The sequence below is a fragment of the Zootoca vivipara genome, chromosome 2, assembly GCF_963506605.1.
Source record: "Zootoca vivipara chromosome 2, rZooViv1.1, whole genome shotgun sequence".
NCBI classification, from domain to species: Eukaryota; Metazoa; Chordata; class Lepidosauria; order Squamata; family Lacertidae; genus Zootoca; species Zootoca vivipara.
The window spans coordinates 3,949,025-3,965,569 of NC_083277.1; the positions used below are offsets into that span (position 1 = coordinate 3,949,025).

The following is a 16,545-nucleotide window of genomic DNA, read 5'->3' on the forward strand; positions in this document are numbered from 1 at the left end:
AAAGGATTTTTTATTTTGATGCAGGGTGTCACCCGCTCTCATACCAGGATCACTTGCAAATTACTTACCCCAACCCTCCCCCCCCCCACTCCTCCAAACCAGAGTTTGTGGTGCGAGCCCCTCTGCAATCCCGTCTCCCCCCCCCCAAATGACCTTTACATCTTGCCTTTCCTGTTATTTTTGTTCTTTAAAAAGCCCTAGGAAGTTATATAATATATAAGCTTCTGCCACTGTCACACCTTTGCACACCGGGATACACTTTTGTTGGAAGTAGCAACGAAAGTGTATGGACAGAGAGGGGGGAAAGCAGGGTAGATGCATAAGCTTTGACTAAATGTTTTTGGGCATCCCTCCAAGAGGAAGAAGGGCCCCAGGTGGCGCTGTGGTTAAACCACTGAGCCTAGGGCTTGCTGATCAGAAGGTCAGCAGTTCGAATCCCTGTGACGGGGTGAGCTCCTGTTGCTCAGTCCCAGCTCCTAGCAGTTCGAAAGCACGTCAAAATGCAAGTAGATAAATAGGAACCGCTACAGCGGGAAGGTAAACGGCGTTTCCATGTGCTGCTCTGGTTTGCCAGAAACGGCTTTGTCATGCTGGCCACATAACCTGGAAGCTATACGCCGGCTCCCTCAGCCAATAATGCGAGATGAGCGCGCAACCCCAGAGTCGGTCACGACTGGACCTAATGGTCAGGGGTCCCTTTACCTTTTACCAAGAGGAAGAAGCTGGAATAGGTTTTATGTTGGGGAAGCAAGCAGATGGTCAGGGTATAATAATAATAATAATAATAATAATAATAATAATAATAATAATGCAACGCTTTCCTGGTGTCACTGATGCCTGCCTGCCTGCCTGTTACTCATTCACTAGTGCTGTAGAAGCCTGACGAGAGAGAGATTTTAAGAGCCCCAGCAGCCCTCTGCAAGCCTCAGAGGGTTTCTAGCCATGAGAGGCCTGTGTCACAGAGCTGGCATCTGCAGGGATCAGAATCTGCGAGGAGGAGATGGTCTCCCTCTCAGCTGTTGGGAATGGAGGAGTCCTCTGGATTTCCCTTCCAAAACATCTCAGAGCACAGAAGACTGGTGTTTCTGCTTCCTGGTTGGTGTTCCATGCTATTGCCTCCCTCCAGTGCCTGTCTTATGAGGCCAGCTTTACCTGCCTTTCCACCCCCCAAGAACCTGATTACTGGGTGGGTTGTTTGAGTTCTTCAAAACTAATCTAAAAATTTGTTTGGAAAGTGGGTAGGGGCAGCATGGTAGCCTTCAGTTTAGCTGGGGCGAGGGCAACACTTGACTTTCAATGTGGGGAATTCGTGATTCTGGACGATGTCCAGAATAAGCTGGTAAGTAGCCGTGTTGGTCTGGTGTAGTCGAAACAAAATAATTCTTCTTCCAGTAGCACCTTAGAGACCAACTACCCCAAAGGACAGGATCACACTTCAAAATGACCTTAACAGATTAGACAACTGGGCCAAAGCAAACGATAAATTTTAACAAGGAGAAATGTAAAGTACTACACTTGGGCAAAAATAATAATAATGAATGGCACAAATACAGAATGGGAGACACCTGTCTTGAGAGCAGTACATGTGAAAAGGATCTAGGAGTCTTGGTAGACCACAAACTTGACATGAGGCAACAGTGTGATGCAGCAGCTAAAAAAGCCAATGCAATTCTGGTCTGCATCAATAGGAGTATAGCATCTAGATCAAGGGAAGTAATAGTACCACTGTATTCTGCTCTGGTTTTCTGCTGCTCCAGAGAAGCGGACACGGAGCAATGGATTCAAACTACAAGAAAGAAGATTCCACCTAAACATTAGGAAGAACGTCCTGACAGTAAGAGCTGTTCGGCAGTGGAATTTGCTGCCAAGGAGTGTGGTGGAGTCTCCTTCTTTGGAGGTCTTTAAGCGGAGGCTTGACAGCCATATGTCAGGAATGCTTTGATGGTGTTTCCTGCTTGGCAGCGGGTTGGACTGGATGGCCCTTGTGGTCTCTTCCAACTCTATGGTTCTATGCTTGTTATCTCCCAATAAATGAATATTGTCTGCTGTCTGTCTGACACCTTAATCCAGTCCAGTCCATTTCAGGGGGAACAAGACATTCCCAGCCCCCAGCCCCCCACCTTTGCACCGAAAACATCTCATGCCACCAAGGAAAACTATTTGCCATGTGTCCTTTCAAGTGCAGGTCTTTCAGATAAAGCAGGCTTTTCTGCTGAACTCTTCACAAAAAAGGCACTTCTTTGTCCTCCTCCTCTGTGCATCTGCCTCGCTTGCATCCCTTATCCAAGAGATCTCTGGAGCCCGGCTCCCTCCCTCCCCAATCTTCAGGGCGCCTTTCTCAATGCCACCCATGGGCATCGCCGAGACACTTCGGGTTCCCATTCGCAGGCTGCCAGCGCAACGGAAACAGCTGTTTGCTCCTCCCTCCCTCACTCTCCCCGCTCGTTTGAATGGGAGCCGGAAGGGAAGGCGGCTCGGCGTCCTTCCCTGTCCCTATGGTCCATTGTGAAGGCGCGCAGGGAGGTGGGCTCCTCGCGAGTTTTCCTCCAGAAGAGGAGCTGGGCCAAGAGAGAGAGAAGAGTTCAGGGTGCAATGCAAGAAAGGTCGGGGAGAGCATGCCCGATCTTGCCTCTTTTGCATTGCACGACACTCCTGCAAGGCTGGCCAGCGGGGAATGTTCTGGGGAGGCGCGCCTCTGGGGTGAAGGAATGCAGCTTTGCACGCAGCAGAGGTTTTTTTTTTTTTTTTGGTGGGGAGACAAATCGGGGAATCTTCTTTTCCTGTCTCCTAGGCATGCTGGGAAATCCCAGGGATTGCTTTAATTAATTCAAAGATTTGTTGCATTTATTCCCCATCTCCTCCAGGGAGTCTACTACGTGGTTCTCCTCCTTATTTAATTCCCCTGCACAACAACCCTGAGAAGTAGGCTGCGGCTGAGAAAGCCCCGGGTCACCCACTGAGCTTCATCATGGTTGGACGGGGGATCGAACCCGGGTCTCTCGGGTCCTAGTTTGATACTTTAACCACGGCACCACATTGGTGGAGTTGTAGAGTTGGAAGGGACCCCCCAAGGATCATCTAGTCCAACCCCCTGCAATGTGATTGTCCCATACGAGGGTCCAACCTGCAACCTTGGCGTTATTCGCTCTCCCTGTGAGTCGGCCAGCCTCCCCACAATGCAGCTTTTTCTTTCTTCCAGGACCTGGTGACATTTGAGGAGGTGGCGGTGCATTTCACCCAGGAGGAATGGGCTCTGCTGGATCCAGGCCAAAGAGCTCTGCACAGGGAGGTCATGGAGGAGAATTATGAGACGGTGACTTCTCTGGGTAAGGATGCTCACACCCCTCCCCCGCCTCCACAGTATGGAGTTCCCTCTCCCCAAAAAACAAGTTTCTTTCTCCCCAACTACCGGTATAACTGAATCGTAAACTAGAAAGTAAAATAAGACTGAAGCCCAAAGCATTCTTGTTGTTGTTTAGTCATTTAGTCGTGTCCGACTCTTCGTGACCCCATGGACCAGAGCACGCCAGGCACTCCTGTCTTCCACCGCCTCGCGCAGTTTGGTCAAATTCATGTTGGTGGCTTCGAGAACACTGTCCAACCATCTCGTCCTCTGTCGTCCCCTTCTCCTTGTGCCCTCAATCTTTCCCAACATCAGGGTCTTTTCCAGGGAGTCTTCTCTTCTCATGAGGTGGCCAAAGTATTGGAGCCTCAGCTTCAGGATCTGTCCTTCCAGTGAGCACTCAGGGCCGATTTCCTTCAGAATGGATAGGTTTGATCTTCTTGCCGTCAATGGGACTCTCAAGAGTCTTCTCCAGCATTCTTAGGCTATCAAAATCAACAGGGCATTCATCAAAGAATATAGCTGCCAAGTTATCCCTGTTTTAAAGGGATTTCCCCTCATTCTGAATAGGCTTCCTCGCGAGAAAAGGGAAAACTTGGCAGCTATGTCAAAGAAGCGTGTTCAGGATGGGAGCATTAATGTGAAATTATTTCTCTTTCCTGATATATGATGTGGGAGAAAGCACACACACTCTCTCCCCAAATGCGTTTTGTCCTTTGTCAGTTCCTCCCCGCCTCCCCAATACTGTATATTCGCCCAATACTGATCATGATTACTTGAATATATGTTCTGCAACCATAATGTACATTACGTTGTAAACTGCCCTGTGGCCTTCGGATAAACGGCAGTGTATCACTTTAAAAAATAATTTTTAAAAGGTAAAAAAAGAAAGGTAAAGGACAACTGGATAATAATAATAATAATAATAATAATAATAGAAAATTTATTTATACCCCGTCCTCCACAGCCAAGACTGGGCTCAGGGCAGCTAACAGCAGGTATAAAAACAACTGATTAAAGAGAATTTTAGAAGAAGAAATGATTTAAGAAGTAGAGAGTGCTATATTAGTTATAAATGGAAACGTGGAAGGGGGGGGAAGGAGGAAGTCGACAGAGTAAGAAAATACACTGGAATATTATATTGTTAAAGAAATGTTCTTTTTTGTATTTTTTATGTTTTTTCTTTGTTTTTCTTTTCTTTTTTCTTTTATCTACATTTTTCAATTTTCTGTATTTGTTATAAAATCAATAAAAATATATTTTTTAAAAAAAACAACTGATTAAAATAGAACTTAAAAACAGGATTAAAATACAACTTAAATGCAGCCATATTTCAGTGGAAGCCCAGAATCAAAACTGTTTTTGGGGGGAGAAAACGACAAATCTTCACTAAGGCCAACTATCCAGACTGGTACTACGTGGGCCAGAAAAAAAGCCAGGCAAGTCCCCAGATAGGGGTTCCATCCATCACAGAAGGAAGAGGAAAAAGGGGAAGGGGATCCGGCTGATTCCAAGCCAAAGGCCAGGCGGAACAAACAACTCTGTCTTACAGGCCCTGTGGAAAGAAATCAGATCCCGCAGGGCCCTGGTCTCATGAGACAGAGCGTTCCACCAGGCCGGAGCCAGTGCCGAAAAGGCCCTGGTTGAGGCTAATCAGACTTTCTTAGGGCCCAGGATCTCTAGAGTGTTGCTATTTGTGGACCTTAAGGTCCTCCGCAGGGCATACCAGGAGAGGCTAGGCCGCCTCGGTCCAGTTGTCTAGGGAGATCGTCTGTTAGGGCGACCAGAACTGTCTCTTTTCCCATAACCAGGGCGAAAGCCAGACTGGAATGGACCCAAAGCTGATGTTTCCTCCAGAAACCTACCAAGCTGTTCAGCAACCGCTCTCTCAATTACCTTACCCAGGTACGAAAGATTCGAAACCGGGCGGTAATTGATAGATCTAAAGGATCTAACAATGTTTTCTTTAAGAGCGGACACACCACTGCTTCCTTCAGCTCCCCTGGGGATGTCCCTGTTCCAAGGGACAAGTTGATGATCTCACCCTGGGGGGTGGTTTAAGTCCAGTCAAAGGCGACTATGGGGTTGCGGCGCTCATCTCGCTTTCATGCCAAGGGAACTGGTGTGTGTCCACAGACCGCTTTCCGGTCATGTGGCCAGCAGGACTAAACTGCTTCTGGCGCAACAGAACATCATGACGGAAACCAGGGCGCAAGGAAACGTTGTTTACCTTCCCGCTGGAGCGGTACCTATTTATCTACTTGCACTGGTGTGCTTTTGAACTGCTATGTTGGCAGGAGCTGGGACAGAGCAACAGGAGCTCACCACGTCATGGGCATTCGAACCACCGACCTTCTGGTTGGCAAGCCTAAAGGGCTCAGTGGTTTAGACCACAGTGCCACCCGCGTTATTAAAAATAACGAAGGCACTTCAGTGTAGTCGGAGCATTTCCAGCGACAACAATACATTGCAGTAGCTTGAATCTTGAATCTCCATGGGGGGAAATATTCCCTCCAGAACTATAAATTTGAAGTGCAGCTTTCTATTTTCTTTTGTTTTCTTTTTCATTTTACTCTTTGTGCAATGAGATGTTTTGGCCCATATGAAAATTTAAGCAGCTGTCTGTGCAAAGGTCCACAGTGTCATCTCCTAGAGAATCTTGTAATTGGAAGGTACCCCTAGAGTCATCTAATCCAACCCCCTTCAATCCAGGAGTAGGCATGAAGCTGAGAGTTATGCCTAACGAGGGGGTGTTCACAAGCGCCGGGCCAATCCTTCTGGGACCATGTCTGGTGCAGGAGTTGTAGTATCAGAATCACCCTGCTTGTTTGCTTAGATGTCTTAGAAAAGGCTGGGTCCAGAATGGCTGAATACGGAAGTCGAAACCTTAGGAAGTCGAAGCGTCCATTTTGTGCATGCGCAAAGTGCGATTTTGCGCATGCGCATGCGCAGACCGCGTTCGCCGCTTCTGCACTTGTGCAGAACGCACGTGCGGGGCGGAAATACTTCCAGGTTAGCGGACTTCGGAAGTCGAAACCTTCGGAAGTCGAGGCATTCGTAAATCGAGGTACCACTGTATTTTGTGATCAGAAACATCTGTTTTTGTCTCCTCGAAAGAATCAGATGTTAGCTCCTGCTGGGAAGAAGGAGAAGACCCGTTTACCCAGGATCCGAAAGAAGAAGAGACATCAGCAGGTAGGTGTCAGCTTTTGGTCTGGGAATAGAATAAATTCCCATTTCCGGTGTGGTATCATTTCTGACAGATTAACCCAGTGGTTCCCAAACTTTTGGGGGGCTCTCGCTCCCTTGGGTTACATCAAACTCTTCCCCAGTGCCCCCTACCCTACATACCTGCCAAGTTCCGGCCTGAGAAATAAGTGACTGGACCAGAAGTAGCGCTGCCGCCATTTTGGAACTGGGCGGAGCATGCTCAGAAGCGACTTTTGATGCTGCTCTGCCCTGTTCCAAAATGGCCGTCGCACCAGAAGTCGTGCTGCAGACATTTTGGAACTGGGCAAAGCAGCATCAAAAGTCACTTCTGAGCATGCTCCGCCCAGTTCCAAAATGGCCGCCGCGCCAGAATAAACGCGCCAGAAAAAATAATAATCAGTTTTTTCGGCTGGGGACAGCTGGAAAAATGGGGGTTTCCCAGGGAATACGGGAGACTTGGCAGCTATGCTACCCTATGAAAAGCATTGTTCAGAATAGCAGCTTGCAATGCATTGTTTTGAATTTTATTGTGATATTGGCTTCCTTCACATTTATTCAAAATACAATTAAAACTACAGTGGTACCTCTAGTTACGAACTTAATTCGTTTCGGAGGTCGGTTCTTAACCTGAAACTGTTCTTAATTAGAGGTGTGCTTTCGCTAACGGGGCCTCTTGCTGCCGCTGCGCCGCCGGCACATGATTTCCGTTCTCATGCTGGGGCAAAGTTCTCAACTCGAGGTAACTCTTCCAGGTTAGCGGAGTATGTGACCCAAAGCGTTTGTAACCTGAGCCATTTGTAACTCAAGGTACCACTGTATTCAGGTTAACTAATTCAACAAGATTGATGGGTACCAGCTGTTCGAAGCCTGATAGGCGTTTACACTTCCATTGTCCGTCCGCCCCCGCCTCTTTGCGCCTCCCCAGGTAAACCCTACCGCCGCACCACCACCAGGGGGCAGTAGTATCGCCCGCTTTGAGAACCGCTGGGTTAACCTCTCAGGCTATGAGTTCTTCCCGTAGGGAGAAGAATAAGGTTAAACAAATTGATGGAAGGCAAAACTCTCGCTACCAATCACAATGACTTTGTGGCCCCTTGAGCACTAGAAGCTGAAGGGGGCCATTGCCTTTACCTCCCCCCTGTGGGATTCCCATACAGTTGGCCTTTGTAGGGATGTTACAAAAGCAGAACAGATGGATTCATGAAAGAGAAAGCGCTCAGTGACTGCAAGAGGAGAGCGCTTGAGGGCTGTCGCCTTACGTCTTTTGGGCTTCCTGGGGGGGGGGGGTGCTGAACGAGACAGGCTTTTGGTGTGATCCAAAGGACTCTCCTCACAAAGAGAAGAGATTTATAAATCTCTTCTGATGGGAGACCACATGGTCAAATGTACCAAACGCCAGCTTTCCTGTAACTTTAGGCTATGGGGGCCCAAACTGCTCCTCCCACCTGCCAAATTTTATCTCCTCTCCCCCCACACCACTGCCTCTGTTGCTGAGAGGCAAAGAGCCCTGTAAATGTTCCCCTTTAACAAGGCATTTGGCTGGTTAACATCCTGTATCCTTTTAAACTTGTGTGGGGGGGTATTATTTTGTTTTGTTCTTGTTTGCTGTGAACCGCCCTGAAATCTTCAGATGAAGGGTGGTATACAAATTATTATTATTATTATTATTATTATTATTATTATTATTATTATTACTAGTTACAGGTAGGTAGCCGTGTTGGTCTGATGCAGTCAAAACAAAATTAAAAAATCCTTCCAGTAGCACCTTAGAGACCAACTAAGTTTGTCATAGGTATGAGCTTTCGTGTGCATGCACACTTCTTCAGATACACTGAAACAGAAGTCCCCAGACCCTTATATATAGTGAGAGGGTGGGGAGGGGTATTACTCAGAAGGGTGGTGGGAATGGGTGATTGACTGATAGGAGTGGTAAACCTGTTGACATGCCACATACCTGTTGCTGCCACATACACCCGGACAACACCATTACTGGCCCCAAAAACATCAAACATACCATCTCAGCACTATTTAATTGCTCATCTTCTAACATTGTGTATGCCATCAAATGCCAACAGTGCCCTTCAGCTCTCTATATTGGACAAACAGGCCAAAGGATAAATGGACATAAATCTGACACCAGGAATCACAAGAGAGAGAAACCAGGAGGAGAACAATTCAGTCTCCTAGGACATTCTATACAAGATCTCAAAGTAGCTGTTTTATTACAGAAAAATTTCAGAAACAGACTGGAAAGAGAAGTTGCTGAATTGCAACTCAATACCAAGCTTAAAACCATGGAGAGACCTGGTCTGAATAAGGACACTGGATTCTTATCTCATTATACATGATAAAGCTTTCTTTAGCACCTCACCCCTTGCTTTTTCCTGCAAGACCAATTGCAGTCGTTAACAGTCATCAACAGGTTTACCACTCCTATCAATCAATCACCCATTCCCACCACCCTTCTGAGTAATACCCCTCCCCACCCTCTGACTATACATAAGGGTCTGGTGACTTCTGTTTCAGTGTATCTGAAGAAGTGTGCATGCACACGAAAGCTCATACCTATGACGAACTTAGTTGGTCTCTAAGGTGCTACTGGAAGGATTTTTTAAATTTTGTTTTAATAATAATAATAGCCAGGTGAATCCTGCTGGATCCTATCATTCAGCTGGAAATCAATGCATTTTCCTCTGGGCTTTTTGGGAGGAGGCTATAGCAACGGTGAACATGGAATATATATTTGTCCTCAGAAGCAACTAGCCTGTTTGTTTCTTTGAAAGAAATCCCCAAACCGGACTTGATGTCTTGGCTGAAAGAAGAAGACCCGATTAGGTGGGGCTCGGAGGAAGTGACGAGATGGGCAGGTACCAATTTTAAGAGACGTCTTGGGAAAGGTTATGATATTAACAAAAACTATGGGACGATATCTGGGCTTGTTAGAGTAAATCCAAATATTGGCAGTGGTAAAGGCTGCATCCACCCCATAACTTCGTTGTTGTTGTTGTTGTTGTTGTTGTTGTTGTTGCTGTTGTTGTTTTAAAGTAATCTTTATTAAATTTCAAAAACATTTACAAGAATAGAATCAAACAAAATTTTAGAAAAATTTCCCTGTACATGTTATATTTTGATTCATAATCTGTTCTCAGTTTCCCCCTACCCCCATTTCCCTCACCCCCCTTTTCTTCTCAGCCAACACCGTGCTACTCTATAGCTTCTATATTTAACCGCATACTATAATTTTTATAATTGTAAGTTATCTATCTTGTATTTCTTCTTATTTATTTTCTTTTTTCATATCTAAATTGTTAGAACCTTTGAATTTCTGGTAGAAGGTCTGGCTTTCCCACCTGACTTTTAATATAATCTATAAACCGTTTCCAATTATTCTCACTTTCTTCTGATTTTACTCCTTTGATTTCTTCATACTTTATTGCCAAAATATAATAACTTAATAATTTATGTTGCCAACCTTCTTTGTTTGGTGTTTTTTTGGATTTCCAATCTTTTGCTATCAGGAGACTGGCTGCTGGCATAACTTACTATACATCTATCTTTGGGCTTAATATCCTCTCCTAACATACCTAGAAGAAAAATCTCGGGGTTTTTTTTAAAAGAATATTTCAACATTTTCTTTAATTCTCTATAAATCATATCCCATATCCACCCCCTAACTTGATTGAACCACCTCCCGGCAAGAGTCTGTCTGGGTGGTGTTGCGATGGGTTCGGTGGCGTGAAGTTGCTCAGCCAATACCGGGACACAAATAGCAACAGTCATCGATACCGGGAATCCCAACATAATCCCCTGATTCCTTTCTCCGGTCAGGGAAAGGTGGAGGAAGAAGAAGGTTTGTCTCAATAGAGATTATTCTTGCTCCGTCTTACAGAGACCCAGAAAGGCCAGAATATCGACTGCAAGGTTGTCGGGGAGGAAGGCACTGCCCAAGACGCTCTGCTGGCGAGACCGTCAACCTCTGCCAAACCGCTGCCGTGGCTCGGCTTTGAGTGCGCCTTTTGTTTTGTGTCGCAGAAGGGCAAAAACGTGACGGTGCAGTGCAAGTTCTGCTTGCCGAAAGTGAAAACGGTGAGCGCCGCCACCACCTCCACGTCCAACTTGAAACGGCATCTGCAGGTAGGTGCCCATTGGAAACACCTGAGGCTGAGCCTTAATGTCTGGTTGGCCACTGCCAGAAGAGGAGAGAGAGAGAGATACAATTAAATTTCTGTTTTACATTTTACATTTTATAATATTCACTTAAGCAACCTTAAAAAATATCATTGATTTCCCTTCCTCTCTTTCCATGGTTCATTTTGCGCAGCTTAAATACCTGTGTATTTTATATAAACTAAACCATTTTGTATTACATCCATCAAAACTTATTTACATCAAAACTTGTTTACATACCTACGGAAAGTATGGATAATTTAGAAGGGGGGGGGGAATGGAGAAATATTGATATGCAGTTGTAAATATTATCATTAGGACCCATGGAAGGGATGGAAGGGGGGGGAGTCAGGAGATTCAGAGCAATCTCGATATTCGGATTTTGAATTGCTGTTTGTTGTACGTTTATATTTTTTTAAAAAAATCAAATAAAACAATTATAAAAGTAAAGTAACCCTCTTTTCTTTTCCAGAAGCAGCACCCAGAGCAGCTCCGAGTCCTCGAGGCTGCGAAACGGAAGAATACAAAGAAGCACGACTTCTCCGAGGCGGAAGACGCGAGCGGCTTGAGACCTCCCAAGATGCCGGCAACCCTGGAGAGGTGGGGGTCCAGCAGGGAGCCCGTCAGCCAGAAACTGCTGGACAAGAAGCTGCTGGATTTCATTGTGGAGGAGACGGTGCCCCTCCAGCTGGTGGACAAGCCGTCCTTCATCGAGTTTGCTCGCCTCGGCCTCGGCAAGGAGCTGTCGATCATGTCTTCCAAGACTCTGAAAGAGAGGCTAGAAAAGAAGGCCTACCACATGCGGGAGGAGGCAGCCATGAAAATGGCACAGGTGCAGCACGTGGCTACCACTGCGGACTGCTGGACGCATGGAAGGAAGACCTACCTCGGGGTTACGGCCCACTGGATCAACCCGGAGAGCCTAACTCGGGAGTGTTGCGCCCTGGCCTGCCGGCGCCTGAAAGGACCCCACGCCTACGACCTCGCCACCACTCTGCACAACATCCACGTGGAGTACAAAATCCACCACAAGGTGGTATGCACCACCACGGACAACGGCTGTAACCTGGTCAAAGCCTTCCGAGCTCTCTACACAGACAGGGAGGCGGTGGATGTCATGGACCAAGCCGACGAAGGGGACAACGACCAGCAGGAAGTGGAGTTTGTGGATGTCTGTAACCTTCTGGACACGGGTGAGTACAGAGCTGCTGAAGAAGAAATGTGCTTGCCCCCACACCAAAGGTGCGCAAGCTACACGCTGAACTTGGTGGCCACGCAAGACATCGAGAGAGTCCTCAACTCTAAGAATTCTCCTCTGGGCGGTTTCAAGAAACACTTTTGCTCCTTGCTGGGGAAGTGTTCTAAGCTGTGGTCCAAACAAAGGCAGTCAGCGATTACCGCAGAGTACATCAAAGACCAGTGCGGTGTCTTGCTCAGGGTCCCCAATAAGACCAGGTGGAGTACCACCTACGATGCTCTGAAGCAGCTAAGGGATCTACTGTCCGCCGCACCGCAGAAGATGGATTCCATCCTGGACTTCTGCTCCTTGCAGAGGATCACAGCTCCCGAGGCCCAGGTTGTCCAAGAATATTGCGAGATCCTCGCTCCTGTGGCCCAGGCCCTCGATATCCTTCAAAAGGAAAACGGTATGTTTATGGGCTATCTGCTCCCGACTCTCTATGCTCTGGACCATAAGTTGGAGGTGCTGGAGAAGAAGCCTGCAAATTGCAGCTACTGCCGCCCTCTGGTGAAGATTGTGCGGGAAGGGATAAGGAGAAGGTTTGAGCCAATTTGGAAGGAGAGGAAGCTGTTGGTGGCTGCATGCTTGCACCCTCGGTTCAAAGTGGACTGGCTGGATCTGTGCAACACTGAGATCGGCAAAAGTACCATGGAAGCGTTGCTGAGAGCCGAGATTCAGAGGGTGGTCACAGAGCAGGTCAAGAGCTCTTCGGAGAGGGCATGCACCGCTGACTGCGACGACGAGTTTTTCGGCATACAGTCCCGAAGCAAGAAGTCTGCATCGGACTCTGCCGAAGAGGAGGTCTCGAGGTACCTGAAGTTCCCCAACAGCGAGCTGTCTTCGCTCCACGCCTTCCCGCAGATTTTGAAAAGCTTCCTTGCATACAACACGGGCCTGCCTTCGAGCGCCGCTGCTGAGCGCCTCTTTGGCGCAGCTGGGAACGCAATGACCGTGAAAAGACATTCTCTGGCGGACGACATGTTTGAGCACCTGGTGCTTCTGAAGCAGAACAAAGGCGTGGTTTGAGGATCTCGCTCATGCCTACGGAGATGGCACCGGATACCAGTTCAATTTTCATATGCTGCCAAGGGGAGGGGGCTTCGCCATTGTGCTGGAGGGGTGTGTGGTGAAAGACGATTGGCGTTTCATTTGGGTTGGGGTTGCCCCAGGGCTTCCCCCCACTCCCGCTGGGACTCACCAGAACTCAATTCCAGCACCTCTCAGGTGGGCACCATTGCCATCACAGTTGTACCTTTCGAAGAGTCGAAGAGAATTCGTTCTGGAAGTCTGTTCGACTTCCAAAATGTTTGAAAACTAAAGCGCGGTTTCTGATTGGCTGCAGGAAGCTCCTGTAAGGGATTCCCTGTTTCCCACCCCTCACTGCGTTAACAACAGAGGCTCTCCCTGTGCTTCTCTACAAACAGGAGAAAAAACCTCCAGTGTCCAAATTGGACTTGTCTCCAGAGTACCTCTGGCACTGCGTTCGAAACCTATTGCCACCAGTGGGGTCTCCCTCCCTGGGATCCCTACTGCTACAATGTGCCTCTCCCTTAGGCAACTATGTGCTCCTTTGGCTTCGCTAACCAGCCCTTTGTATGAAAGGAGAAAAAGCAAACAGTTTCCTCTTCCACAGGAAAGCTTTGTTCTCCCCTCTTTGTCACACCTCTGAAGGTACTGAGACACTGCCGAGTCAGTGAACATTTAAGCACATTTAGCTTTATTATTTAACTTATAAACATGAATTTATCTGGTTCTTAAAAGCACATATCTTCTTTTCATATAACACAGACTTGTTAACACAGCTCCTGCATCTCTCTCTAACACTCTACTCCCAACTGCCAACTCCTAACTGCCAAATCCCAACTGCCATTTAGAATGCCCTCTAGCTCCGCCTCCCAGGGAACACCTGCCTATAATGGGAGTGATAGATTGACCCATGATGAACTGGAAGCATCATCAGGCACTATTCCGCCACAGCTCCTGCAGCCAATTGGAAGCCGCATAAGCCCAGTCGGACATTCAGCTTCCAAAAATAGTTTGCAAACTGGAACACTCACTTTCCCACGTTTGCAGCGTTTGGGAGCCAAAATGTTCAGGAGCTAAGCTGTTTGAAAACCAAGGTACGACTGTATAATGCAATTCTAGCCCTGTTCTCAGTCAGAACAGGTAGCGATCCCACAGTCCAGCACAAAGACCTGCTTGCAATGTTCCCAGCTGTCAGCGATGGCACCAAAAGCGGTCTCTGCCTACAAAGGTTGGGTAGTGCAGTAAAAATTGGGGCACAGCTTTATGTGAACATTTGACCCAGCACAGAAGAGTTGTTGCAGGTAAAGCGAAACGGGATGAATTGTTTCTGTTCGTTAGTTTTGTTGATAACAATACCTGCTCTCCCAGATCTCCAGTCACCCTTCTGTTACTGGGGAGCGTTAACTTGACTTTTTTTATTCTGTCATCGTCTCCTCCTCAACAGACTTGTTTCCCCTCTCTCTGTTCTTTGTTGCTGTTGTAGTTATGTCAGTAATTGTTCTCTAGTGCTCAGCTGCCGTTTTCTAGATATAATTATGAATATCAACTTTTTAAAAATACAGACGTGTCATTTACAATGAATATTTCAATCCTTTTTCTTAGTTCTCTTAGCTTCATAGGTCCCTTGACTGTACAAGTTACTTTTCAAGCCCGTACGTCTAAGCCTGGCACACAGCTAGTATGTAGAACTCACAGGGGCATTGTGAGTTTGGTTGGGGGAAATGAACAATCCATATTCCGCTAGATGTATATTTTGAGATTTTCTTTATTCTCTTAACTGTGTTTTTTACACTTGAGAATGTTGGGGTGGGGATGAAAGGCCGAGGATAGGCTTTTTCTTTTCTTTTCCACAGCTGCCACACACTGGGTCACCATCTTCATCACGGTTTCCTTCCTGGTCAGTTATCCTGTGTGAGTGTCTGGAGGCGGTTGGAGGTTGGATGGTGGCTAACAGATTGAGGCTGAATCCTGACAAGACAGAAGTATTGTTTGTGGGGGACAGGAGGCGGGAAGGTGTGGGGGACTCCCTGGTCCTGAATGGGGTAACTGTGCCCCTGAAGGACCAGGGCGCAGCCTGGGAGTTATTTTGGACTCAGATGTCCATGGAGGCGCAGGTCAATTCTGTGTCCAGGATGGCTGTCTACCAGCTCCATCTGGTACGCAGGCTGAGATCCTACCTGCCGGCGGACTGTCTCGCCAGAGTGGTGCATGCTCTAGTTATCTCTCGCTTGGACTACCACAATGCGCTCTACGTGGGGCTACCTTTGAAGGTGACCCAGAAACTACAATTAATCCAGAATGCAGCAGCTAGACTGGTGACTGGGAGGGGCCGCCGAGACCACATAACACCGGTCTTGAAAGACCTGCATTGGCTCCCAGTACGTTTCCGAGCACAATTCAAAGTGTTGGTGCTGATCTTTAAAGCCCTACACGGCCTCGGTCCAGTATACCTGAAGGAGCATCTCCACCTCCATCGTTCTGCCTGGACACTGAGGTTCAGCACCGAGGGCCTTCTGGCGGTTCCCTTGCTGCGAGAAGCCAAGTTACAGGGAACTGGGCAGAGGGCCTTCTCTGTAGTGGCACCCGCCCTGTGGCATGCCCTCCCACCAGATGTCAAAAAGAAAAATAACTACCAGACTTTTAGAGGACATCTGAAGGCAGCCCTGTTTAGGGAAGCTTTTAATCTTTAAGAAATTAGTGTATTCTAATATTTCTGTTGGAAGCCACCCGGAGTGGCTGGGGAAACCCAGCCAGATGGGCGGGGTATAAATAATATATCATCATCATCATCATCATCATCATCATCATCATGATCAATTCTGACCTCATGGGCTTATATGTGAAATTAATACCCCCACCCCACCCCGCCACTATACCCAAAACTTTATTTTTCTTTTTTTTCACATTGAATTGCATTTGCCATTTTTCTACCACTTCCTCCTGTTGATGAGGTCCTGAACGATTTAGTATTGTCGGAAAACTGCATTCATTGGTCTGATGATGATGTCTTTCATATATAGTGGTACCTCGGTTCTAAAACTTAATCCGCTCCAGAAATCTGTTTCGAAACCAAAGCATTCCCAAACCAAGACGTGCTTTCCCATAGAAAGTAATGCAAAACGGATTAATCTGTTTCAGACTTTTAAAAACAACCCCTGAAACAGCAATTTAACCTGAATTTTACTATCTAGCGAGACCATTCATCCATAAAATGAAAGCAATAAACAATGTACTGCAGTCACACAATCAATCAGTAGCTGAACTGGGTTCCACACAGTCACAAAAACAAAACGAAAAAGAGCCGCAAAAACCCAAAAGTCCTCAGCATAACACTCAAAACGCAAGTGTGTCACTCAAAACAGAAATGTGTCACTCAAAACGGAGGACATTTGGCTTCCGAAAAATGTCCACAAACCGTAACACTTACTTCCGGATGTGAGGGACAGGGGATATCGCGAAGTCCCTCCCCTCCTGAGTTCAAGCCCGTCCCCGAGCAAAGGGGAAAGCAGGGAGAGTTCCGATTCCAGTGGGGAAGCAGGAAGTCGTGTCCGAGGCTCAG

The 16,545-nt window shown here is 47.1% G+C and overlaps 1 protein-coding gene across 4 annotated transcripts; it reads left to right on the forward strand.

The window, feature by feature from the left end:
- Positions 1 to 2,458: 2,458 nt before the first annotated feature.
- On the forward strand, positions 2,459 to 15,091 carry LOC118081150 (uncharacterized). 4 transcript variants are annotated; one of them, XM_060269045.1, is made up of 7 exons: positions 2,500 to 2,731; positions 3,200 to 3,326; positions 5,155 to 5,248; positions 6,461 to 6,538; positions 9,337 to 9,420; positions 10,443 to 10,687; positions 11,193 to 15,090. In XM_060269045.1, the coding sequence occupies exons 3-7, from the start codon at positions 5,173 to 5,175 to the stop codon at positions 12,984 to 12,986; spliced, it is 2,277 nt and encodes a 758-aa protein (XP_060125028.1). In that variant the 5' UTR covers positions 2,500 to 2,731; positions 3,200 to 3,326; positions 5,155 to 5,172; the 3' UTR covers positions 12,987 to 15,090. The 4 variants fall into 4 exon arrangements, with proteins under 4 accessions (XP_034963279.2, XP_060125028.1, XP_034963280.2 ...); XM_035107388.2 differs by lacking the exon at positions 5,155 to 5,248 and having other exon boundaries at positions 2,459 to 2,603; positions 11,193 to 15,091; XM_035107389.2 differs by lacking the exon at positions 2,500 to 2,731 and having other exon boundaries at positions 2,748 to 3,326.
- The last annotated feature ends 1,454 nt before the right edge of the window (positions 15,092 to 16,545 follow it).